Source organism: Neofelis nebulosa, chromosome 5 (genome assembly GCF_028018385.1).
Source record: "Neofelis nebulosa isolate mNeoNeb1 chromosome 5, mNeoNeb1.pri, whole genome shotgun sequence".
Classification (NCBI taxonomy): Eukaryota; Metazoa; Chordata; class Mammalia; order Carnivora; family Felidae; genus Neofelis; species Neofelis nebulosa.
In genome coordinates this window covers 25,454,267-25,481,136 of record NC_080786.1, presented here as the reverse complement: position 1 = coordinate 25,481,136, position 26,870 = coordinate 25,454,267, and the positions used below count along the sequence as shown (strand labels likewise).

The window sequence follows — 26,870 nt, the reverse complement described above, 5'->3', positions numbered from 1 at the left end:
TCTTTTGCACCAAGGCTTGGCCTCAATACAAATTGGAGGAGGAAACCTGGCCACCAGAGGGAAGTATCAAATATAATACTATCCTACAATAGGACTTGTTTTGTAAATGTGAGGGGAAATGGGGAGAAGTCCCCCTGTTCAATGTTTTTGGGCTTTAAGAGAAAATCAGGACATGTGTATGCAACGCAAGGTCGACCCTGGCTTATTGGCAGCCCTTTCCAAGCTCCAGCAATCAGGAGGGGAGACAATCAAGGGCCCTTTGGCTGTGCCCAAAGAAGGACCTAGAGAAGGAGGAAGCAAAGTCTCCCACCTCCATCTCCTCCTCGGGTCCTCCATCCATAGATCCAGACTTAAAAACGTGCACTTCTGCTCCCTGCTGCCCACCTTAGCCAGGCCTTCCCCATAATGAAACAGGCATGTTTTCCCTAAGAGAAGCTGGAGTGCCAGGAGGAGGGCCGCACGGAGGGAGCACTATGATAAGATCACAAGCACCTTTTTCATTGTAAGACTTAAGACAGATAAAAGGAGGGGCGCCTGGGTGGCTCAGTCGGTTGAGCATCTGACTTTGGCTCAGGTCATGATCTCATGATTTCTGAGTTTCAGCCCCACACTGGGCTCTGTGCTGGCAGTGCAGAGCCTGCTTGGGATTTTCTCTCTCTTTCTGCTCCTCCCTGCTTGCTCTCTCTCCAAATAAATAAATGAACTTAAAAAAAAAAGAACTAAGGTTAAGCCCTCAAATTACGCTAAACTGGCCACTATTTTACAGACACAGGAAGAAACCCCAGTGAGGCTCTCATTCTCACATTCTTTTTTTGATAATGCCAGAGAGCCCCACTCCCTTGCTGGGAAGGGACATTATGACTGAATTAGGGACTACAGTGCTCCTGGCTCTAGGCCAAATAAACAACTGCCTCCCTCTGATGGAAACTGATAATGATTCACCAGTATGGGCGATACAGGGAGAACTGGGCAGAGCCTTAACCTCAATACCTGTGCAAATACATCTTAAGGATCCCACTTCTCTTCCATGCCAGAAGCAGTATTCTCTAAAACCAGAGGTTAAAACAGAGCTAGTAAAAATTAAAGAAACTCTGAAGAACACGGGCTTTTAAAGGAATGTAACAGCCCCTGTAATACTCCGATATTGGGAGTACAGAACCCTAATGGGGGATGGAGGCTAGTGCAGGATCTACACATCATTAATGAAGTGGTTGTCCCCATCCACCCTGTGGTTCCAAACCCCTATACCTTGCTGGCCTAGATTCCACCAGATATGAAATGGTTTAGTCTTAGATTTAAAAGACGCTTTCTTCTGTTTTCCAGTACATCCAGATTCTCAATTCTTGTTTGCCTTTGAGGATCCCGTCCTTCCGGCTTCGAGCTTCACAATTAACTTGGACAGTGTTGCCTCAGGGCTTTTGAGATAGTCCACATCTATCTTAACACACGTGATCTTTTGGAATTTTCAGCCGATAATTGCGCTTTGCTGCAATATGTAGATGACCTCTTGCTGTGTGCCCCTTCTGAACCAACTATACAGGCTGGTACCAAGGCCCTCTTCAATCTTCTAGCAGAAAGAAGATATAAAGTCTTCCAACCGGCCCAACTGTCTGAGACTTCTGTTAAATATTAGGATTAATCCTTTTGGAAGGCACAAGAAGACTAGGAAAAGACAGAATTCAGCCTATTGTCTCGTACCCCCTTCCGGAAGAAACTTCTTAGACAACTGAGAGTTTTTAGGCACTACCAGCCATTGTCGCTTATGGATATCAGGATATGGAGAGGTAACTCGCTCCCTCTGATCACGGACACACAGGCCAGAAATACTCACTTACTGGTATGGGACACTGAGTCAGAACAAGCTTTTAGAAACCTTAAGCTCACGTTGTTGGGCGCCCCAGCCTTGAGCCTTCCCATTGGAAGTTCTTTTAACTTATATGTTACAGAGAGAAAGGGGGTAGCGTTGGGCATTCTGACTCAGAAATGAGGCCCAATACAGCAACCAGTGGGGTATCTTGGCAAAGAACTTGATCTGGTAGCTTGTGATGGCCTGCATGTCTTCGGGCCGACACAGATGTTGCCCTTTTAATTCCTGAAGCTACAAAACTAACCCTTGGGCAAGACCTTACAGTCTAGGCCCCACATAATATGCAGGGGCTCCTACTGGTGGACGGCAGCCATTAGTTCACAGCCGCCTTCTGCAGCCTCAGGCACTCCTGCCAAAGGGGCCTGCTGTGTACGTAAAGACCTGCTCCTCTCTGAACCCAGCAGCCTTCCTGCCAGAGGAAGGTAAGGAGCTAACACAACAAATGTTAGCCCAAATTTATGCTGCTCGAGAGGAATTAAGGGAAACTCCTTTGGAAACCCCAGAATGGACCCTCTACACAGATGGGAGTTCTTTTGTTGAGCAGGGCTCCCAAAAAGCTGGGTATGCAGTGGTGACTCTTCATAAAACTCTGGAAAGTGGCACCCTACCATCAGGAACTAGTGCTCAGCTGGCCGCATCAGTTGCCCTTACTAGAGCCCTAGAATTAAGCAAAGACAGTTAACATTTATACTGACTCTAAGTACGCTTTCCTAGTCTTACATGCTCATGATACAAAAGACATTTTTTTTTAACAGCTTCAGGGTCTCCTATCAAGTATTACCAGGAAATTACAGCTTTTACAGGCTGTTCACCAGCCCTTAGAGATAGAACACTGCAAAGGACACCAAAAAGGAATGGATGAGATAGCAGAGGGAGACAAGCTGGCTGTAGCCACAACAATCGGCAGCCAGATCTTAAGTTACTCCTACCATTGCCTCCCTTATCTGGGATGGCTGTATAACTCAAGAAAAGCCTCACTACTCGACAGAAGAAAAAACAATGGGCATCAGAACGGGGTTCCACACCCCAGCCTACAGGGTAGTTGTAGATGGATGACGGCAGACTTCATTTACCGGCCGCTAGCCAGTGGAAGGCTTAAAAACTCTACATTACACCTTCCATCTACATGTGCAGGGTTTTACCTACGTAAATGTAGGGTAAAACCCTGCAAATGGCTCAAAAACTTTCTACAGGAAGGAATTTAGATGAGACTATTGAATATATTCTAAAAACCTGCGGTATCTGCCAAAGAAATAACCCACTCTCTCACCCGCAGGCTCCAATAGGGTTACAAAGAACTGGAAATTATCCCAGGGATGATTGGCAAATAGATTTCACACATATGTCAAAAACACAAGGATATAAACATCTTTTGGTATGGGTATTCCACCCTTCAACACTTTGGGTTGAAGCCTTTCCTCACAGGACTAAAAAAGCCTCAGAGGTGGTTAAGCACTATTAAACAAGATCGTTCCTCTGTTTCGGACTCCCTAGATCCCTTCAAAGCTCTAATGGTCCCTCCTTTAAGTCTTCAGTAACCGAAGGGGTATCTAGGGCTCTGGGCATTGATTATCATCTGCACTGTGCCTGGAGGCCACAAACCTCAGGGAAAGTGGAAAAGACCAAAGAAACCATTAAGAGACATCTTAGAAAGATGGCCTAAAAAACAAGTCAGAACTGGATACTCCTACCTCCAATTGCTTTGTTTCAGATTAGAACTATCCCCATGAAAAAGGGCCTAAGCCCTTCTGAAGTTCTTTATGGAAGACCCTTTCTTGTTAATGACTTGATGGCAGGTAAAGAGGTATTTGATTTGGTAAACTATGTAATTCCTTTGGCTAAATTCCATCAGACTCTTCAGGAATTATCTGTCTCTTAACTCTGGGATGACCAGCGTCCCCTGTATAACCCAGGAGATCAGGTACTCATGAAAACCCCTCCTTCTTTGTCCCCATCTTTAGGACCAGTGTGGAAGGGTCCACACATGGTCATCTTGGCAAATCCTACTGCTGTCAAAATACTGGAATTTGACTCCTTGATTCATCGCTCCTGAGTTAAGCCGTGGTTTCCATCAGAACAGGACAACACGGAGCCTGAGTTAAGTTGTGAAACAGGAGAAGGCCTTAAATTGGTATTCAAGAAAAGGACAGCACAGAATGAAGATAAGTAACACAATATATTGGAATATAATAATAATATGCCTATGGGGTTCAGAAACACTTCCTGTATGTATTCCACCAACCCCACCACTATTAGGGGTGAATGATAGGACCCCTTTGGTTGAGGCAGCTAACCTAACTTTTATAGAGGGAGACCGTGTTTTAAAATATGACCTGGAATATGGCAATTTTACAATTTGGCATTGGGATAATAGCCATATCCTTAACTTACCTAAGGGCAAACCTTTTACAGGTTACTTATTTGTAAAATTAGAACAAAGTCATAAATATTGGGCTGAAATTTTGCCCAGCAATGAAACTGGAAGGGAATTATATAACTCAACTAAAAAGACACATTGTATTGCCATAGATATAGATGATCGAAAAATTAAAAAGGTCCCAGGTTATGAAGACCAAGATATTGCGGCTGGATGTGTGATGTGCCATAGTATTGCTTGTCCAGATAGTCTCCTGCCCTGCCAATGCGGCTGGAAGGCTAATCACGCATTATTCTTAAAGGTCCAATGGTGGACCCAAGTGCCTACGGGAAACATCACGGTTAGACCCGGAAGGCTTTGGGAACCTTTGTGGCAAAGCCAAACCACCGCCTACCTGGGAGTCTCCTCGATTTTGTTGACTCTAACTTGGGACACCAAGAGGTTTTGGGTTGATACTTACTATCCTAATTGCTCCCACTCCGTAGATTTACAATGGAAACAACACCTATGGTGGATACAACATTACTGGCCCCAAAATAACAAGATAATGAAAAGAGATCTTATAGGAGGGATAGGAACAGGATTAGGCATATTGGGGCAGGCAGAATTTGCTGCTGCTGAGGAACGACACAATTTGGAAAAGGATTCCTTATCCAAAATAGGCCATATTCAAGGCACTTTGTTTCAAGAAGAAGGCAAAGGATGGGAAACTCTTTCAAAAGAAAACGAGGTCTTAGTAAGGTGGATAAGTAAGACCAGAGAAACCGTACAAAGGCATTTCCAAACTCAAACCTGGGAAAGGGCATGTATTCTCACCCAGGAAGGATTGCTCACCATGTTAATGCAGATGGAATCTGAGGTGGCCATGGGACAATGGCCTACTCTAATGAATGCTGAATTGGAAACTCAAAAATTATGGCCTATATATGGAAGCCCCAAGTTATGGAAGATTATTACTGGGGGCTGTAACTCGAGGCGTTGCATCTTAAGGGCACATGTGCCTCGGATGGACCATGCTAATTCATATCCAATAGTTCAGCTTGCAGGCATAGGGATTATATTAAATCAGACAAGGATTTTGCCAATGGGGAGTCGATGGGCCATAATGTCAAATGAATCAGCTTGGGCTCCCATATCTCTTTCTAACTGCGAAGAGAGAAATAAAATCTGGCTGTGCCCTCAACAAAGCTGGAACCCTGATTTCGCTCAGGTCTGGCCACTCGTCTCTGCCCCGATAACCAATAGCATTTGGTACATGGGTAGAGGGAAATTTTGCTGGGAAAGTAAACAAGGAGAAATAGCTGACACAGAGAGTTTTACCTGTGAGCATATGTACCATGTACTAAATCATACTGGAGTATGGTGCAACACTGGAACCGTTGGTCGAATACATTTACAGAAGATTAACAAGACTTACAGTAATCTGGATATTGAAGATCAATCTTTCCTTGAGGTAGAATTAAATATGCCTCATGGAATTGTTCCTATGGAAACTGGATGGCCAAAGGAAGAATTGAGGATTGAGGACCACGAGCTAGTTCAGGTGCTTAATTATTCTAATCAACAATATCACCAGATCCAAATAAGTATGGAAGAGGGAGGAAAAGCTATAGTTAAATTGGTAAAAAATTATGACCAGACATGCCAGGGATTTTTAAGATGGCTACAATGCAGCTTTCCTTCCTATGTTGTGGCTTCCTCCCTAGGGGGCGTTGCCTTTGGAATATTGCTTGTTGGTCTGATATTCTTTTTGTGTGTCATTCATAGACGCTGTTGTATACGCCAGAAGAATAAGACATCCAAGGTAATTTTGCAAACCAAGATGTAACAAACACCCTCTCATTAGATCGGATCTCTGGATCGACTTCTGAACCTGCCCTGACTGCGCGGTTCCCCTGTCATCGTCCCCCTTCAGCAGGAAGCAGTTTAGATCGGTCGTCGTCCTGGTTCATAATAGCAGTTAGGAGTCATGTGTTCAGAGTGGGGATTATAATAGGGAGAGATAGGATAAAATAGGCAGAGAGGGAAAGGTTAGGACCTGAGGTCCCTGTGTGGAGAAAAACACATATTTTGAAACAATGCTGGGAGCATCTGACTACGCCAAACCCCCTCAGGCATAAGGACCCTCTTAAGAATGTAAGACACCACCTACTCCCCCTCAGGTTTCCCTCAGGAATTTGACAATCAAAATACCTGACTGAAATAACTAAACCATAAAACGTATCTTAACCGAGGGACAGTATTGACCAGTTTGACTCCTCACACAATGGAGTCGAGCCAGTCAGGAATGAATAACCCAGCGCCTGCGCCTAGAGTTGTGCAGCCAGTAAGGGTAGAACCTGACAAGGAACGAGGGGACAGGGAAGGGGTGACCAGATTCTTATAAAACAAAGACCCCTGCCTATGGTTGTGGGTATTCACCTTCAAATGCCCCCTCTCTGTAAAGAGAGCTTTCCTGCTATTCTTCCTTTCTGACCTTATACTCTAATAAACTTCTGCCTGCTGCTCATTCCGTGTCCACCTCTTCATTCGTCGAAGCGGCGAGACAACGAAGCCTGGGTATTGATGTACAGAAAATCCTGCAACGCCAGGTTTGGTAGGACGAGGTGGTTCCCTCCCTCGTTTGTCCCTCAGTCCCTTAGTTCTTACAGCCATTGGGCTGCCCTCGCCCTGCCCCTGTGTAGCACTGTACTAGTGTGTGATCACTCACCACCATTCAGCCAAGGGCACATAGGCTCCCAAATCTTCCACCTGCTTCCACCACTAAGTTACAGTATGACCTGGGACTCCTTCCCAGCGTCTAGGAAACTATGAGGACTTTTGTTGTTGAAAGCTCAGTGACTTGAAATCTCATGTAAGGCAAAAAAGCCCTGTAGCACTTAAAACAGAAATTTCACTTCAAGGACTTTTCTGGAGTTATCAGGGAGTCTGCCATGCTGGAGGTGGAAAGCCGCCCTACTACCAGGCAGTCTCAGGACTGGCCTATACTACTCCTCTCCCTTCCTGGCCTACACCACTGCTGGGCCTCAGGACACCAGAGCTGCTGCTCTCCTCTGGCCTGCGTCTCTCCCATCCAAGTACTAACCAGGCCCAACCCTGCTTAGCTTCCGAGATCAGACGAGATCGGGCGCGTTCAGGGTGGTATGGCCGTAGACTGGCCTGGGTCTCAAATGCAGCATCCCTGGACTGCGAGTCAGCCTGAAACCCAGCCCTGCCCTCCTCTGAGCCCATCTCCTTCAGAAGGAGGCCTTCCCTTAGGCACCTCCTTTCCACATCAGAAACCCAAGTGTTCGCTGGTTCTGTTGGGGCCCTAAAACAATCCTGCCAACAAAAAGACCTCTTCATGTGTGTACAGAAGAGAGCAAACACAATTTATTGTTACATAAGAACCAACAGACTCACATGTGAGGTAACTCAGAAGTGACTGGAGTCGACATGATTGCACATGAATTTCTGCAGTAAAGTGGAAGAAGGAATAAGGACAACTTCTCATCTCTCATCTCCTTGAGAGGCTAAGGAGTAGGCCTTGTGAGGATCTCCTGAGTACCTCCAGATGTTGTAAGAATTTTTACCTCAAAACCCGGAGTTCGTTGCTCACCGCTTCAAAGAATGAAGAGGTGGACACAGAACGAGCAGCAGACAGAAGTTTATGAGAGTATAAGCTCAGAAAGGAAGAACAGCAGGAAAGCTCTCTTTACAGAGAGGAGGCATTCGAAGGTGAATGCCTTCTATAGGCAAGGGGTCCTTGTTTTATCAGGTTCTGGTTGTCCCCTTCCCTGTCCCCTCGTTCCTTCTCAGGTTCTACCCTTATTGGCTTGATAACTCTAGATGCTGGGTTGTCCACTCCTGATTGGCTGGATTCCAAGTATGAGGGTGTGGTCTATGGCCATAATGTTCCTTGTGGGTCATATGTTTTATGGTCTACCATGTTTTTTCAGTTAGGTCTTTTGTCAAATTCCTAAGGGGAAGTAGGTGGTATTTGTTACATTCTTAAGAGGAATCTTCTATCTGAGGGGGTTTGCTATAGTCAGATGCTCCAAGCATTGTTCCAAAACATGTGTTTTTCCCCACCCAGGAACCTCAGGTCCTAACCTTTCCCTCTCTGCTTATTTTATCCTATCTTTCCCTATTATACAGAGACTCCTGAGTTCATTTTTCATGGTGTGTGTTTGTAGTTCCAGGGGTCAGAAGGACCTCAACCTTGCATTATCTTATTTTTTTAAAGTTTATTTATTTTGAGAGTGAGAGCACACGCGTGCGTGCACGCGCACGCACACACATACGCACGAGCAGGGGAGGGACAGAGAGAAGAGACAAAATCCCAAGCAGGCTCCTTGCCATCACTGCAGAACCGGATGAGGGGCTTGAACTCACAAACTGTGAGATCATGACCTGAGCCAAGATCAAGAGTCAGACACTTAACCAACTGAACCACCCACGTGCCCCTCAACCTTGCATTATAAAATCTAAAGTTTGTGCCTCTTCTTAGGCCCATTTGGTTTGCATGAAGACTCCCTAAGGATGGAGAAATGGGAGATAGGTGCTTTCTCCCTCAAAGACAGTATCCTTATTTTACCTTTACAGTCCCCTTGGAAAAGCCACCAATATTATTCCAAAACTCACCCCTTTTTTGATAGAACTCTGACAATCTCCCCTCCTTTTTCTCTTGGTGCATCATTTGGTATGAATCTGTACAGTTCATTGGTCTTATCAGTAATTTCATGTTCATTATCCCATCTGATCTTCAAAACTCATCATTTTACTGACATAGAAACAAAGTGACTATCGTAAACTTGACTTAAGGGAGCTGAGATGTGAACTCAGATTTTTGATATCAAAGAGCTCATCTTTTTCAGCCCCCCAGAATAAGTTGCTGGGCCATTCTAATGCAAGCAAAGAAAGAAAGGTCATATAAGAAGAGGAAGTAGGGAGAGGCATTTTATATTTCTTCAGTTGAGCACTGTGCTGCATTCTAGAACAGGGCCACTCAATAGAACTCTCTGTGATGATGGAAATGTTCTTTACTTGAACCATCCAATATGGTAGCCACAAGCCACAGCCACATGTGTACATGGGTACTTGAAATTAAGAACTGACTTCTTAATTTTATTTCATCTTAATTGAAATGTAAATTAAAAAAAACACACATAGTCAGTGGCTACCATGTTGGACAGCACAGCTCCAGAATGCAAAAGCCCTGCTAGGTGGGTAAGATGTCCCCTTGCCTGGTAACCAGTGGGCTGTGTTTGCCTCAGGCCTTGGAGTGAAGCTTCCACAGATGTTATTCACATTAAGTAGGCTGCCCCTTGGGAAGAAGAACATGTGGGCCCAGAGAGGTTTCAGCTGCTGACATGGCTTGGGCTGTCAACATTCCTGTCCAGTGGGGCTCTGGCTCCCCCAACAGGGCCTGGCCCCTGTCAGCTCCCCTCTCCTTCTCTTCCTCTGTCCCCTCTCCCAGCCCAGAGCACGGCACTCATCCCCAGGTTGCTCCTTCAGGCAAATCAGGACAACTTCATCAGAGAATAGAAATCAGGACAGGACAACTTCATCAGAGAATAGAAATAATTGTTCACCTGCTTAAAAGTCATATCAGAACACAGCTGAGAGAGACCTTCAGAATTCTTTCTTCACACCCACCCTGTTTCACAGTTAAGACAAGGCCTGGAGAGGTGACCAGTAACGTCCTTAGCCTCTTTGCCTAGGGCCCTGACCCACTGAGCTCACAGATGGGGCAGAACGCGTGTGTAAGCAAGAAAACAGGAGCCATCTGGCCATGGTCAGGCATTCCTCTTTCCTGGTTACGTCCATGCAGTGATTCCCTTAAAAGTGATGGTGTGGCACAAGAACAGACATTCAGATCAATGGAATAGAATAGAGAACCCAGAAATGAACCCACAAACGTATGGCCAACTAATCTTTGACAAAGCAGGAAAGAATATCCAGTGGAATAAAGACAGTCTCTTCAGCAAGTGGTGCTGGGAAAACTGGACAGCCACATGCAGAAGAATGAACCTGGACCCCTTTCTTACACCATACACAAAAATAAACTCAAAATGGATGAAAGACCTCAATGTAAGACAGGAAGCCATCACAATCCTTGAGGAGAAAGCAGGCAAAAACCTCTTTGATCTTGGCCGCAGCAACTTCTTACTCACCATGTCTCCAGAGGCAAGGGAAACAAAAGCAAAAATGAACTACTGGGACCTCATCAAAATAAAAAGCTTCTGCACAGCAAAGGAAGCAATTAGCAAAACTAAAAGGCAACTGACAGAATGGGAGAAGATATTTGCAAATGACATATCAGATAAAGGGTTAGTATCCAAAATCTACAAAGAACTTATCAAACTCAACACCCAAAAACCAAATAATCCAGTGAAGAAATGGGCAAAATACATGAATAGACACTTCTTCAAAGAAGACATCCAGATGGCCAACCGACACATGAAAAAATGCTCCACATCACTCATTATCAGGGAAATACAAATCAAAATCACAATGAGATGCCACCTCACACCTGTCAGAATGGCTAACATTAACAACTCAGGCAACAACAGATGTTGGCAAACATGCGGAGAAAGAGATCTCTTTTGCATTGTTGGAGGGATACAAGCTGGTGCAGCCACTCTGGAAAACAGTATGGAGGTTCCTCAGAAAACTAAAAATAGAACTACCCTACAACCCAGAAATTGCACTACTAGGCATTTATCCACGGGATACAGGTGTGCTGTTTCGAAGGGACACTTGCACTCCCATGTTTATAGCAGCACTATCAACAATAGCCAAAGTATGGAAAGAGCCCAAATGTCCATCGATGGATGAATGGATAAAGAAAATGTGGTGTATATATATAATCGAGTATGACTCGGCTATCAAAAAGAATGAAATCTTGCCATTTGCAACTACGTGGATGGAACTGGAGGGTATTATGCTAAGTGAAATTAGTCAGTCAGAGAAAGACAAAAATCATATGACTTCACTCATATGAGGACTTTAAGAGACAAAACAGATGAACATAAGGGAAGGGAAACAAAAATAATATAAAAACAGGGAGGGGACAAAATAGAAGAGACTCATAAATATGGAGAACAAACCTGAGGGTTATGGGAGGGGTGGTGGGAGGGTGGGATGGGCTAAATGGGTAAGGGGCATTAAGGAATCTACTCTTGAAATCATTGCTTCACTATATGCTAACTAATTTGGATGTAAATTTTAAAAAATAAAAAATAAAGTTAAAAAAAAAAGTGATGGTGAATAAGGGTTAAGTCTGGCAAAGAGAACCAAGTTTCTAATCCTTAACTATCAATGCATGCCTTTGGGTCACTTACAGGAGCAAAACATTTCCATCCTGTTCTTAAAGAGTCTCCGTAATATAATTCTATTTCTTTAATCGCCCTTTGAAGAGATGAGGCCCAATTCTCATAAACAAAAATACCTTGGAGCATATTTACTGATTGAATAAGAGTACTTATCCATTTGGGGGCTAACTACTAACAATCCTAACACTTTTATAAGCAGAAAGTCCTGCTTCAATTCTAACTTCACTGATTTTTTCCCCCTCAGCATGGTGTGTCGAGTGCTTAGCCATGCCAGATGGACAAGTCATGATTAGGCCACATTTGGCTGGAAACATATAAGCTGTATCTGGTGGACTGTGTCAAAGGTCTAAAGTTCAAGGTTTCAGATATGGCACCACAGTCACCTGAGACTTGAAGCAAGAGCCGCTCGCCTGATTTGAAACAGTTTGGATAACAAACCATTGGGTACTGCTGAAATGTATCAGGGAATTAGTTGTCATAAAAACATTCAAAATGAACATCCCAAAGTGCCAGCAAGCAGGAAACAGACATGTCAGTAAGGTGGGTAGTGAAGGTTCCCATGAGTATTACATCTCACCTTTAATGACATCATATGAGCCTATGTTCCATTTCTCTCTATAATTAGGGCTAATAATTCAATATCTTCAAGTGGATATTTATGGCAGACTTTGGAAATATTAATCTGTTATTACTAGAGTTACATTGCTCTGAATTTGAATATGGAAAACACAGCCAAAGACTCGCTCATTTCAAAACACAAAAAATTAGCAAAAAATTAGTCCCATGGGCTTGCTGTCTGATGTCTGGCCAGCAACATGAGAGTGGCTGACTTATTTTAATGTTTCAAACTGCTTCCATTTTATCACTTGGAAAATTTTTCAATTATTCCAACACGGCCACAGAAGAGAGAACATGAGATTTGGAGTCAAAAGTATTGGATTGAAATGCCAAGCCTGACACTTAGATTACTTTCCAAAAATAGCCACCCCTTCCCTACCCACCTCCTCCATGGGAGAATTGTATTTCCCTGCACCTTGACTTTGGGCCTGGCCACGTGACTTGTTTTGGCCAATGGAAAACTGGCAGACATGGCTCTTGCACTGCTGTCCTGGCAAGTCCCCGGGTCTGAGGAAGAAGGGTGGCATGGGACCAGAACCAGCTGCAGCCTGCTGTTTACAGTCACCAGCCAACTCCTGCTGATCCCTAGACACGAGAGAACAAACGACTACTGTTTTAAGTTTTGTGTGGTTTGTAGCACAATACTCGACACATTAACAAAAACTTGGTTCCAGTTAACACTGGGATAATGGTATCAACATCACATGTAATCCAAATGACATCGTGCTACTATCATTCTACCTGCTTAAGAACAAATGAAGTGCCCCACTCTCACCTTGGCTTCCCAACATTGTATGTGGTGCCAATTTGGTTAAACTGGGACTACACAACTACATTTCCAGAATCCCCTCCCCTGTGTGGTCCTAAGTTAGCATTGGCCACCAGAGAAAGATTGGAAGTGATATTCCAAATTCTGTCACTTGGGATTGCAGACTGGGACCCAGTGCCCTCTGGGGTGACCCTGGATGGCCTGTGCTGCCTTCACAGATAGTGCCCATTAACAGTTTGTTTCCGCCCCCCCCCCCCTTCTCCACTCTCAATCTTGGCATTCATCTTTGTCCAAAGGTTCAACATTTGACCCTATCCAAGAACTCAGTTCCCCTCTAAGAATGAAATCTGCCCCCAAATCTTTGCTTAGTGACTGGACCCTGCTACCATGATCAGGTCTCAGATGGGAACTACTTGCCTCGGTCCCAAGTGTTGACCCACTGAATAGCACCTGTGGCTCTGTGCCACTTATTGGGATGCCTCATCCCTTACTAGACATTTACCTCTATTTGGGAGCCACCTCTTACTGAACCCCTTCCCCTGTCAAATGCCCCTCATTTGACTTCCTTAGATACACCTCCCCCATGTAAGCATTTTGTGAGCTAGGGGATAGTATTTTTAACTGTGATTCCCTATTCATTTGTCCTTTGTTTCAAGCCCTTAACAAGGAATAATTTGTAAAATGGTTTCCCAGTCAAATATGTAATCATGAGCAATTTGTAGGAAGCAGGGAGTGGCAGGCATCCTCCAATGGAGTTAGAGAAATCCTAATTGCTCACACCTGCAGAAGCTGTCACTTTTGTAAGGTATGTAATTAGCAGCCAGAGTGTGTGCTAGAAATGATGGGATTGTGTTTGAACAGGGGACGCAGGCCAGACTGCCCAGTTTGGCGCTCTCCAACTCTGTTCATTAGCCCAGCCTGGGCTCTTGGGTCACTTGCTAAGGCTGATTTCATGCCTGAATACAAGGTGTGGGGTCAACTGAGTCCACATGCCTTTCTCCACAAAGCAGGTGTGACCACTTAAAAAAATTGGACCCTCTGTACTTTGCGATTATGAATTTCCTGTTTTTCTAGTCCAGTGGTTCTCAGCTTTGGTTGCACATTAGAATCACCAGGGAGATGCTTTAAGAATCCTGGTGTCCAAGCTGCACCCAGGCCAATTAAATCAGCTTCTCTAAGGCATCGGTTTATAGCTCCTCAGATAATTCCAATGTGCTGCCAAGTTTGAACACAGGTTCTAGATCAGTGGTTCTCAAATGTTAGCTGCATCAGAATCACTCGGAGAGCTTGTTAACACTCGCCCCCAGATTCAGTAAGTGCGGGGGAAGGGTGTCCAATAATTTGCACTTCTCATATTCTAAGAATGCTATCAATGCTCAAAACAATGTTGAATTCCTTTTGGAATCACAATGGTTAACCTTTGTTTTGCACATATGATAGGTATTGTACTAAATGTTTTAGTCATTAGTTCGTTTAATTATTTTCACAAGGACTGTTTCATCCTTACCCTTCAAGTCTCAGAAGTGCCCCACCTGCGATGCCTTGTGTCTGCCCTTTATCGATACAACTACCGAAGCTGTCACATCAGTTTGTTTCCTCCTGGGCCGTAACCACAGTCTGTAATCTTACTTCCCCTCTTCCACTCGCCTGCAGGCTCCATGATGGCAGAGACCCTACCGAGTGCCTAACATGTGGCAGGTGCTCCACACACACTTTCTGAATGAATGAATCCACAGATCAACCACAGGAAAGAGGTAGCATGATGGTCTGCATTTCACACACCAGGACATAGAGATACAGAAAGATTCAGTAATTTGTCCAAGATTATAGTGGATGAACTGAGGTTCAAACCGTGTCTTGACCAGAGCTGGGCTCTCAAACAACTGCAAGAGTTGATCATCAGCCTTAAAATAAAATATCAACCTTCAACTGTCTTTGCCTGACTGCCAGTTGATTCACAGCTATTTTTTCCCCCAGGAAAAATAAAAATCCACAACCAAAACCCATGTGGCCAAACTAAAAAAACAGTGACAATTTCTTTCCCATTTAAAAACTATCGTCCAGGGGCGCCTGGGTGGCTCAGTCGGTTGAGCGCCGACTTCGGCTCAGGTCACGACCTCGCGGTCTGTGAGTTCGAGCCCCGCATCGGGCCCCTGTGCTGACAGCTCAGAGCCCGGAGCCTGTTTCAATTCTGTGTCTCCCTCTCTCTGACCCTCCCCCATTCATGCTCTGTCTCTCTCTGTCTCAAAAATAAATAAACGTTAAAAAAAATTAAAAAAAAATAATAAAAAATAAAAACTATCGTCCATACGAGAAACTTACTTAAAATTTCCCGAAGCAGGTGAAGGCTTCTTTCTACCTCAGAAAATGGTATCAAAACCTTTTAATACAAAATGTTGGTGTTTAGGGGAAGAAAGCTACATGAAAACAAATGGATTTGAATTGTGACTTTATTTAGTATCCTGATAATAAATTAATATGCACAGCAATCAAAAGCATTGGGCGCTTTCCCTAAAGTGGTTCTGGAGGTGTACACGAAGATATATGCAGAATCCTTTAAATAGTCGACTTTATTTTCAAACTCTGAAGTGTGGTAACATTAAGTCACTAAAGAAGCATGGGGTCTCCTCTAATAGTTCATGATTTAGTTCTGAGTTTATAAAGGTTTCAATGACCATTTCAGCTCCCGCAGGCTATGAAGGCTGAAGTTCTAGTACTGACAGTTTAGAAATCACCTGATCTGGTCTCCTAATTGTAGAAGTGACAAATCCACTGCAAAGACTACAAAGCTACTAAGAGACAGCCTGGATTACAAATCAGTTCTCAGAAGTGGTCTGAAAGGTCTGGTAAAGTACACAAGGCACATAGCATCACAAAGAACTCTAGTCATACCCCAAAGGCCCTTGTGTTACTTTCTGCTTAACATAGGATTAAACCTTGTTCTTTTGCAGTTAACAAATTCTGGAAACAGAATCACTCCCATCACTGCAGATTATCATTGATCACCGACTGCCAGTGCACTTTTTCTCTCCTGGGATGTTTGGACTTGGGGACTTTTATTCCTTCTATGTTCACAGTAGACCTACATCAGGGGTGACTGTTCCTGTCTGAAATTCATCATCAGCTGAAGGAGTTAATATTGGGATTTACAAAACCATCAAATCCGAGCATGGGACAGTTCATTTCTCTTTGCAGTTAATTCCCAGCAGTCAGCATATAACATGCTCTCATCTAAGTTGCCATTGGCTCAAATTCACTGGCCGATTCTTCTGGGGCATCAGTGTGTCCCTGAACAGCAGTGAGACTTCTCATTCCGTGAATATGCTACATAATACCATATAACGTACTATGCACTTCTGGCATACAATGTTTGGTGATTTAACATAACAGCTGCACATAACCGTGCTTTTGCAAGGTGTTTTTTTTGTGGGTTTTGTTTTTGTTTTGTTTTTTAAAAAGGCGACTTAGTTGTTTTAATTTAAACCCTTGGCGAGTGCGTGAGGCACACTTATCAACCAGCGACAGACTGGTCATGTTTTGGCAAGCTTTTTTTTTCCAATTACGGGAAACGTTCCCATCCAAAACAACCTGCCGGACATCAGTGAATTTTTAAATTTTATAAACACATAGGAAAATTGTGTATATAAAAGAAAATCTTGAATTTTCGTGTAAGCGATTCTGATTTCTTGCTACTACACTGTAGCAAAGAAAGTCTGATAGTCTGTCTTTATAAATTCTTTTTACACTTCGAAGAATGCACGTCTGGTTCAGGTACAGCTTATAACTACTTGTTAGATGCATCCCCAGGGACGTATTTATTTAGAGTCGGCATCTCATCTTCAAGTTCATCCTCGGCAAACCGAGAGTTGCTGTAGAAGCTTTGCCTTTTAGGGGCAGTGAGTCGATTTTGAGGTAACGCTGAAAGCACCGTTGCCAGCTGCAAGGCCTTGACACGAACCCTACCTCGAAAGCACTTTCATTAGCCTGATCTAAAAACAGACAAACAAGACCCAGATACGCAGTTATTACCTGCTCTGACCTGGCAAAACCATTCAAGCGTTTAATTTATAAGTTGGCAAGTTTTCCTCCTCTCGTTCTGCAACCAATTTCATTCCTTCGGCTGCTTTTCTTTTTGTCTTGTCCCAGTGTTCGAGGAACATGCGGAAGATTGATAAGGAAACGCCAGATTCTTTGACCATTTCACTTTTTGACTTTTCTTTCTTTCTAACTTTTTGCTCTGGAAAAAGGGTGAGCTCAGTATATTTTCTCTCTACTTCCACGAGCAGAACTCCATGTAGGAAGTATAATGGAAGTGGCATGCTGAACAGAACATGAACGTTCTAATGAATGCAAGACTGAGAAGTGGGAACTGAAAGTGCATGTGGACAAAGCAGCTAATTGGAGTTTAGAACAGCAAAGGTGATGTCCGATTTCAAAGAAAGGGCTAATTTTAATCATCTTAATAACTAAACCCAAAATATAATCCCCCCTTTTATTAAGGAATCCTAATGACTTTGAGGAAGATGATGCTGTGATAGGATAAGGAAGAAAACAGGTGTGAGACACAAAATTCACATGGAAAATTAACAACACATCCAATTCAAAGTTCTAAGCACAAAATCCAGGCATGTCATGTTGTGCACTTGCTTCTTTAATTGGAGATGAACTTGGCAGCCAAAGGCAAGGATCCACACTCTAATGGAAGAGCCGACTACAGAATGGTTGTCCTCAGGAAGAAGCCAGTAACTTTGCATTTGATTTTTCCAGCCTGGCTCATTCCCAAATGTTCAGCATTTGGAATCCTAAAGTCTTCTTCAGCATTTAACTAATTCTTTGTGAGTGGAAGGGGCTGGGACTGTTTCTCCACACATAAACTGATCCTAAGACAGAACAAGTAATTACATTAATCATCGAGTGTGTCACAAATGCATCAATATTAGACTTTCGTTTTGTTGCAGAATCAATCCAGCTGTTCGTTTTTATTTTGATTTGTTTTAAAGTCTATTTATTTATTTTTTAGTAATGTCCACACCTAACGTGGGGCTTGGACTCACAACCTCAAGATCAAGAGTTACACACTCTTTTGACTTGAGTCAGCGAGGCACCCCACAGCTGTTAGTTTTTCATTGCTGTGTCACTTCATCCTTGTTCAGAGTCAATGTCGGCACCAAAATTATCATCTTAAAGGTGCTTCAGTTTTTAGTCCTGAACTCACACTTAATTCAAAGCAGCTTATCTTAGAAACAAGCATGCCCACCCCCTTCACCACAGAGCATCCACTTGTCAGAAATCACATTTATAAAGACATGTCACACCTTTTAAGTTTCTGTATTAATTACTACACGATAACTTCCCAAATTCAATATTTGGTCATTCAAATGCCTATCCTCTTCAAGGTAATTACTTCTTTTCTTTTTTAAGTCTATTTATTTATTAAAAAAATTTTTTTTTCAATGTTTATTTATTTTTGAGAGACAGAGACAGAGCATGAGCAGGGAATGGGCAGAAAGAGGGAGATACAGAATCCAAAGCAGGCTCCAGGCTCTCAGCCATCAGCACAGAGCCCAACGCGGGGCTCGAACCCATGGACGGTGAGATCATGACCCGAGCTGAAGTCAGACACTTAACAGACTGAGCCACCCAGGTGCCACTTTTTAAGTCTATTTATTAATTTTTGAGAGACATAGGGAGGGAGCACACACACAAGTGGGGGAGGGGCAAAGAGAGAAAGGGAGACACAGAATCCGAAGCAGAATCCAGGCTCTGAGCTGTCAGCACATAGCCCGCCGCGGGGCTCAAACCCAGGAACCGTGAGATCATAACCTGAGTGGAAGTCAAACGCACAACCGACTGAGCCACCCAGGCACCCCAAGGTAATTACTTCTTCCAGCTAAAAGAGATCGCTCTTTATGCATTTCCCCACACAGATAATCTGCAGTGTCAGCTATGTTGTAAATGCATTTCAATCTCTGATTAGTTATCCTGGCTTATGTCAGCAACGAGAAACCTCTGCCTTCCAGGTTACCCCTCATCTCCTGTAGTCTGATCCCCAGCAGGGTCAGCCTGTATCGTGTCATTGCTCTCTCACTCCTGCCCAGCACCTAGCACCTCCTCTCCGACCCCAGCTTGCTGTTTGAAATTTATGGTCTGTCACCAGCACATTGCTCCGTATTCTCAACCCCTTCTTTAAAACATAACCACGTCTTCCTGCTCTAATACAGTGGTTCTCAAGAGGTGGTAGGAAGGGCATGCTGATTTTGTCTCCAGGGGGCATTTGGCAATATTTGGGAGACATTCGGGGGACGTGCTCCTGGCATCAAATGAGCAGAGGCCAGGGATGCTACTAAACACCCTACAGCTCTGTACAACGGTTATTCAGCTCCAAATGACCCTAATGCTGGGTTCGAGAACAGGCCATCCCCTAAGGGCACCGTCTCCCCATAGCCTCTCAAGTGGTGGTGCTGTGTTCCCTCAGAGCGCCGGTACCACAGAAACTGGAGGAGGGGCTGGTTGCTCTTTCTTCCACTGCTCTCCTTCCCTCTCTACAACCCACCAACTTTGACTCTTAAGTCACACGATGCATCATCGCTGCTCCTCTCTGTTTTCTGGACCTACTTCAAAGTCCACAATTATCACAATCCCTGTTCCCTCACTCCCTCCTACCTACTTGACAAAACCACAACCATGGTTAAATCTAACTTCCTGTGTCTACATTCACCCATGTAGCTGAATGTCTACCACCCTAAACCCTCTCCTGATCCTCTATCACCACCAGTTACTGCCCCATGTCTCTGCTCCCCTTTGCAGCAAATCGTTGAAAGAAAAGTCTACTCTTGCTGCTTCCTATTCTTCTCATTCTCTCCAAGAAGTTTTCCACCAATCGGGCTCTGTCTCCATTACTCCATCAAAACTGCTCTCACCACCGTCACAAATGGCCTCCCTGTTAAAGCCAATGGTTGACTGTCAGTTCGCTCTCAGTGGCATCTGACAAGGGTGTTCCCTTCCTCCACCTTTTCTCATCTGGCTTCCAGGATATGAGACCGGTAGTTTTCTTCCTCCTTCTTCAGGCAGCTCTGCTGTTTCTTTGCTTCCCGTCCTGACCTTTTAACGTTGGGAGGGGTCTGAGCTGAGTCCTTTCTTTTGTCCATCTCTATCTATATTCACAGCCCTGGTCATCTCATCTAGTCTCAAGGCTCTAAATGCTATCTGTGTGCTGGTAACTCCCAAATTTACAGCACCAGCTGATCTCTCTCTCTCTCTCTTTGAACTCCAGACTTGCACATCAAATTGCATTTTCACTTGCTCTCCACTTGGATCAAAAGTAGACCTCCTAAACTTAGTACCTCCAGACACCTCCCCATCAGTTGGCGGTAAATCCAACCTTCTAGTTACGAAGGCCACAAATGTGGAAATCATCTTTGATTCCTCTCATATCCTATACCCAATCAGTAAAAAAAGAATCGTTATCCTTTAAAGTGTATCCAGAATCCAACCACCTCTCATGATCTCCTCTGCCACAGCCTGGTCCGAGCCATCCATCTTCTCCTCTAGGTTCGTCTACCAGCCTCCTAACTGTTACCCTTGCTATATCCTAACGCCTATCCTTGCTGCCTCCCAGTCTACTCTGAACACAACAGCCAGAATCACTCTATTTTCACTTAAGCTGTATCACAGCGCTCCTTTGTCTGAGAATCCTCCATTGGTCCCCTGTGTCATTCACAGCAAAAGCAAAAGTCCTTAAAGTAGCCCATAAACACCTTTGCGATCGCCCCACTCCACTAATTTCATCTTGGGCTACTCTCTCACCCTCATCTACTCTGCTCTAGTCACACTTGCTGTTCCTCAATAAAAACAGACCTGTTCCTGCCTTACGCCTGTCCACTGAAAGCTCCCTTTGCTGGACTGCTGTTATCCCCCAGGGCTCAATCCCTCACCTCTTTCAAGCTGTGCTCAATAAGGCCTCTCTCAGGAAGGTCTGCCCTGACCACCCTATTTAAAATTGCAACCTCCTCTCATACAAGCACTTCCTTCTCTCCCTGACTCTGTTCTCTTTTTGTTCCAGAACACATTTTAATACAGGAATAAATCTGTAAGCTTCAAAATTATAGCCTGCTTCTCTCATGAGACTAAGTGCCTTGTTCTCAACTTCCCTATACTCATTTTAGAGTTTATTCTTAAGAATGTTAAGCTGTTATATGTCAATTATATCTCCCTCCCACCACCACCAAAAAAAAAAAAAAAAAGGAAAAATGAAACAATGTCAAACTTCTTACTTAAGACTCCATTCCAAGTACAGACCAAAGTTGGGGTAGGGGTGGGCAATAAGAACATTTCTTTTCTTTTTTTTTTTAAATTTTTTTTAATGTTTATTTATTTTTGAGAAAGAGCGAGAGAGACAGAGAGCAAGCAGGGGAGGAGCAGAGAGAGAGAGGGAGACACAGAATCTGAAGCAGGCTCCAGTCTCTGAGCTGTCAGCACAGAGACCAACGCGGGGCTCCAGCTCACGAACCATGAGATCATGACCTGAGCCCAAGATGGACGCTTAACCAACTGAGCTACCCAGGCGCCCCAGAACTTTTATTTTCTATTGTCAATATCCTTGAGTGAAAAACAGTAAGACAAAGACCAAAATGAAACTGTAAAATTGCAGCTATGACATGATAATGCAGAGTTTTATACGTATAAGCCAGGTAAGAAACACTATACAACTGTTCCCTCCAAAATAAGTCTAGGAGCTCTCAACAATTTTAATTACTTAGTAAATAAAGGAGGAATACAGGTTGTCAATCTTTATGATTATTATTCTATTTAATGTGTAATCAATAATTTTCATTAGCTACGCAGTTTTCTTTATTGCCTTCTCCAAAGCTAAAATGAGTTACCTGCACTTACATATCACAGACTGCTCTAGGTCCTTGCCTTCCAACCACTTCCCCCCACCCCCGCACCTTTTAAAATTCGACGACTTACCTTGTCATAAATTACTTTTATAACGAGAGAGCAGCTAGGACACGTTGCCACGTCTTCCCCATTCTCCAAATCTTCCTATAACAAAATCAAACACCGTACGGTATTGTCTTCCCTTTGCGATCTCCTCCTCCCAAACTCTTTCCACCCTTACGGTCAAGCTCCTTTGTGGCTCGTCTCCCGACAAGGTATGTGAGGGCCAAAAAGGCCTGCCGAGAGAGATATCAACTCTATTTCTCCCGCGAAGCGCTACTTGAAAATACCCGGGAAGGTTAGCCAAGATTCAGTCGCCTCCAAACCCCTGGGAAGACTTAAAAAAAAAACGCGTCCCTTCCTCCCAAAAGAATTGAGATCCTAAATGGAGGAGGATGGCAAGATAGCAGCTGCCCGCCATCCGACCTTTCCCACCTGCACCTTCCAGCCCCCCGCCTGCCTAAAGGCCAGAACGATGTGCCACGGTCAAATCAGGGTATCAACTTTACGGCGACTCATAGACAGGGCAAAAAGGGCGTGGAAAATTGTGAGCTGCAAGGTGACAGGACCGCGGAAAGAACGTAGCAAGAGCGAAAACGCGCCTGCTCCGACGAGTCGCCGGGAGGGGCCCTGAAGTTACCTTGGTAATGCAGAAGTTATCCCCACACGGGCAGGGGTAGAAATACGTCTCCGAGTCTTCATCATATTGGAAGTCCTCGATCTCCACCTCGTCGTGAAACACGGCCATTGTCACTGGGGTCGGCAGATGCCTGTCGTCCCCGCCAGCGGACACTGCCCCGGGACGGTCTAATTTCTCCCGCGCGGGCCCTAGCCGGGCGTTTTCAGCGGGCACCGGCTCAGGAACTATCGCTTCCGGCGCATACACAAAGACGCAACGCCGGCTTTCGAGGCCAAATGGGTGACCCGGTAGCGGTCACCATGGAGATGGCTGAGCTAGGGGGCGGAGACCCTGGATGAGGGCGCCAGCTGCTAGGTGGTGTGCTCACCGCGCCGGCTGTCGGAGGCACCGACCAATAAAATGTGGGGATCGCTTGCGCCGCTCTGACGTGTCGTCTGGGACACCGGAAGTTGTCTCGCACGGGTGGTGGAGCTCCGGCAGGTCTTCGAGCGAAGTCCCCGCGGCGCCGGAGGCGCGGAGGCCCTTTACTGCGGCTGCCGTCCTAGCTCAAGTCCGCCGGGTTTAGAGAGGCCTGGACCTTAGTCTGCGGAATCGGTGGCATCCCCCCGGCCTTCAACGCCCTTGGGGAGAGGAGGGCGCTCCTCTGCTAGGTCTCAGGCGGCGGCAGGAGCAGCTCTGCCTCCTGGACCTCCCTTCCTGCCTCCCCGGTGACGGACGAAAAGTCCACTTGGAATTTTGATTCACCGAGTGACCTTGAGCTCAGGGCGACGCCTACTTTGTAGTTCCTGGCTGCGCTCGGCCATTCAGGTACATCCCCGCCTCTCTCCCTTATTCCAGATTATCTTCAAATGCCCTAAATTGTGTTGAGAGGACCACGGCCGGGAAGGCAGGCTGAGTTCTAGTCCTGTGTTTGCCAAGCATGTATCATTATTAATGACAATGACTTGTAATAATAGCGATAACACCACCTTTATTATTGGGAGTGTGCTATATACCAAGTATTGCACTGAGTATGATTTTTATATCAACCCTGGGAGTTTAGATGTTACTCCGTATTATTGATGTTCAGACTAAGATAACAGAGTTGGATATCTTGACCAAAACCACCTGTCTAGGAAATGAAGGCCCTGTCAGTCCACAAAGCCTCCGAACAAAGTACTTAATTTATTTGAACCAGGTTTCTTTTTTGTCAAAGGAATGGTATTTGCAGACAGAGTTATCACCCTGAGACCTCTGTATACATTAAAGTGAAATGCAAATAAAAGGTGCTTTGTCTTGAAGGCAGTGCTAGTGCCTGTTTTAGTGCAAGGAGATTGCATGGGAGGTATCGCTCCATCACTCCACATTTATTCAAACTTAGGAATGCAATGCAGTGAAAATGGCACTTTGAGAAATAGATGTGGGGTCAGGATCTGACTGTTGGGAACTTGCTCTGGGAGCTGGATATTTACATTCATTGAGCCTTATTTTGCCTTCTGACTAAAAAGGGGTTGGGTTAGAGATGATTTACAAGACTGCATTCAAATCTCACATTCCACTTTTGCACGGAAGTTACCCGTTTTACTTGGTTAGCAATTATTTATACCATATTTCATTTATATTTACATGGTATGTTGAGGGCAACACTTGCACACACACACATTCCTATGCTTATTTATATACACATACTCCAAGGTTTGCATGAAGTTACCAATTTTGTGCACACTGAGGTGTAGCTCCACATGGTTTAGCTCTTTTAAGTCTTGAAAAGAGGAGCCTGGGAGAAAATCAGTAAGTTACATAAAAGTTGGTAGAAGGTTATCTCGAAGGCCTCATATTAGCATAATTGGAGACCTACCCAGCAGTTAGGAAACACTTGTTAAATTAAGTGGGATGATTCTGGAGTGACTGGGCAAAGGAGAAATCCCAGCAAAGCCCACCCAGCTCCATGGCTGCTCCTTGTATCTCTGTAGACACATATACTTCCCACGTAGTATCTTGGAGACAGGAGGACAAGGGACAGTCTTCCAGGGTCTGTTCACTCGTCCCAGTGATCATTTTGAGGTTGGGAACCATCTTTAGTTCTTCAGTGCTTCTCAGCATAAGTACCTACAAAGTAAAGATGAGCCATTTTTGAATGTGCAGAAATGGGTGCGTTCATATTTGGTTTTTGGAAGTCTAAATTGGTAGGCCTTTTAGAAAGCAATTTGGACCTAGCAAAAACAATTTGCTGGGGAATTTTAAAATCTGAGCTCAGAGCCTAGCAGTTACAGGAGTTGTTGGGTAATATATATATATATATATATATATATATATATATATAATGTATAATTTCTTTGTAACTTTCCAACTTTGAGTTTGTATTACCTAAAATGGAAAAAGAAAAACTAGTGAACTACTTATTAATTTTTTTTTTTTTTAATTTTTTTTTTTCAACATTTTTTATTTATTTTTGGGACAGAGAGAGACAGAGCATGAACGGGGGAGGGGCAGAGAGAGAGGAAGACACAGAATCGGAAACAGGCTCCAGGCTCCGAGCCATCAGCCCAGAGCCTGACGCGGGGCTCGAACTCACGGACCGCGAGATCGTGACCTGGCTGAAGTCGGACGCTTAACCGACTGCGCCACCCAGGCGCCCCACTACTTATTAATTATAATGAACACTATTTGTCAGGCACTGTTAACAAATGGTTTGTGTGCATGAGGTCATTAAAGAAGCCCAGTGAGGTGTAGGTATATTAATCCCATTATCAACACTGGGAAACTTGTTTAGGGGCTGAAGAGCTTGCCTAAGGAGGCAAAGCTGGTAAGTGGCGGTAAATTGTGGTGAGAACTCCCATCTGTCAGACTCCAGAACCTAGGCTCTTAATGAACTTTGATGTTGTCTGTGATAGGACGGCATTGAAGCAGAGCTGGATGAAACCTACAGCCCTGGAGCTCAGAGATTTTCTGCCAGAGCGGTGCTGGTTTCCTTGAGACCTAGATTTGGGAGTCTCCTTGGCTTCCTATACTGTTTTCATCCTGCCAGCTGTTGGCCATATGCCTTGTCTGGCCAGCAGCAGTTCCCTGTATGGTTCTGCCCAGTTTTGAGTTCATACTGTGCTGGAGAAGGTAAAACCATAACCACACGTGTAATGCAGTTGTTGTTTTTTTTTAACCCCACCCAGCATTTTTCAAGAAAACATTACAATGACTACTAAACTTTTATTCCTGAAAGGGAATGGAAATGTTCTGTAATGAGACATTTTTGGACCTTGAGAGTGTGACAAAAGCAGACTTACTAGTTGCTGTAGGATCATTTGCAATCACAAACTTAGAAATTAAAAAAGGTGTTTAAATCATAAAATGTTAACACTGCTGGCCTGGAAAATAATATTGACCAAAATTCTCAGCATATGATCGAATTTAGAACTAGTTTATAATTCTGAATAGCAACTGGGTGTTGTGCATCAGGCTGAGGCGAGTTTATTGGCCGTATCAAACCGATAACCTCTTTAGGTTGTTCGGCAGGGAGGAGAGGCCAGGGGTTAATGGAATTGAGTTGATTTTTAGTACCTCTTGCTTGCCAGGTACTTGCATAGACATTTGTTCCTTCCAGCAATCCAGTGAAGTGCTATTGGCATTTGATTTTAAAATGTTAAGATGTGACTGGCCCTAGATGAAAAAGTAGGAAGGAGTCAGGCCTGAACGCAGTTCCACCGATTTCAGGTCAAGCACTCTCGTAACTCGTGAACCACTAGAGTTCCCTTACCAAATGCCAAATGCTGGGAGCCGCTTTGATTCCTTAGTGACACTTAGGATTCTGAATCAACGGGTGCTATGATAGTTCTGTGAATTTACTTTATTTCAGTGTATGAATGCTCTTAGAGTTGTTCTTTTTTTTTTTTCCTCTCTTTTTTAACTACTCTCAGACCTCATCCAATCTGTTAGCAAGTCATAGGGCTCTATTTCCAAAATAGGCTCTCTGTTTTTCTACTTCTGCCATCTCATAGCTTTATCCTGCTCTCATCTTAGACTGGAGCCTTAAAACTGGGGACTCTTGGCCTTCTGTGATCCATTCTTTACATAGTAGTTTGAATGGTCCTTTACTATAAATGCAAATTAGGTCATTCAGTCAATGTAAATTAGATCCTTTAATGTAAACCTTTCCTGGCTTATTCAGACCCTTCAGTTGCTTCCCGTTGTCCTTGGAATAAAGGTCATACTCTTTCCATGGTCTGATGTCACCTGGCAAGTGTCTACCTGCTGGACTTCCTCTCTTGTCACTGTCACCTAGCTCCCTGCTCTCCAGTCACACTGGCTGTGGTTCCTGTAACATAGTAGGCTTGTTTCTGTGATCAGGCCTCTGCTTGATGGCTCTGCCC

General features: G+C 44.3%; 2 protein-coding genes and 1 long non-coding RNA gene across 6 annotated transcripts in view; 2 read left to right on the top strand and 1 right to left on the bottom strand.

Annotated features, from left to right (window-relative positions):
• The first annotated feature begins 8,956 nt into the window (after nt 1-8,956).
• LOC131511796 (uncharacterized) lies at nt 8,957-14,881 on the top strand. The gene is made up of 4 exons (XR_009261740.1): nt 8,957-9,448; nt 11,805-12,100; nt 13,670-13,752; nt 14,601-14,881. It is a non-coding gene; the product is annotated as an uncharacterized LOC131511796 (long non-coding RNA).
• Nucleotides 14,882-15,379: 498 nt separating this feature from the next.
• Nucleotides 15,380-22,772, bottom strand: DPH3 (diphthamide biosynthesis 3). Of its 2 annotated transcripts, XM_058729825.1 has the most exons (3): nt 22,528-22,772; nt 21,918-21,992; nt 15,380-17,827 (listed from the first exon to the last, which is right to left on the bottom strand). In XM_058729825.1, the coding sequence occupies exons 1-3, from the start codon at nt 22,633-22,635 to the stop codon at nt 17,762-17,764; spliced, it is 249 nt and encodes an 82-aa protein (XP_058585808.1). In that variant the 5' UTR covers nt 22,636-22,772; the 3' UTR covers nt 15,380-17,761. The 2 variants fall into 2 exon arrangements, with proteins under 2 accessions (XP_058585808.1, XP_058585809.1); XM_058729826.1 differs by lacking the exon at nt 21,918-21,992.
• A 209-nt stretch (nt 22,773-22,981) lies between these two features.
• OXNAD1 (oxidoreductase NAD binding domain containing 1) overlaps nt 22,982-26,870 on the top strand; it is a 42,003-nt gene continuing 38,114 nt past the window's right edge. For 2 of the 3 annotated variants that reach the window (XM_058729822.1, XM_058729818.1), the window contains exon 1: nt 22,982-23,334. The gene's annotated coding sequence lies outside the window, so the exon portion shown is untranslated. The remainder of the gene's footprint in view (nt 23,335-26,870) is intronic. The other variant, XM_058729819.1, reaches the window with a different exon arrangement.

Bases quoted from the DNA above. Each gene is read 5' to 3' on its own strand.
- DPH3 (XM_058729825.1), bottom strand. From the start codon at position 22,635: ATGGCCGTGTTTCACGACGAGGTGGAGATCGAGGACTTCCAATATGAT. The intron at 21,993-22,527 runs GTAACTTCAGGG...ATTTTGTTATAG, and splicing joins ATAACTTCTGCATTACCAAG to GAAGATTTGGAGAATGGGGA. The intron at 17,828-21,917 runs GTAAGTCGTCGA...GTTCTGTCTTAG, and splicing joins TAAAAGTAATTTATGACAAG to GATCAGTTTATGTGTGGAGA.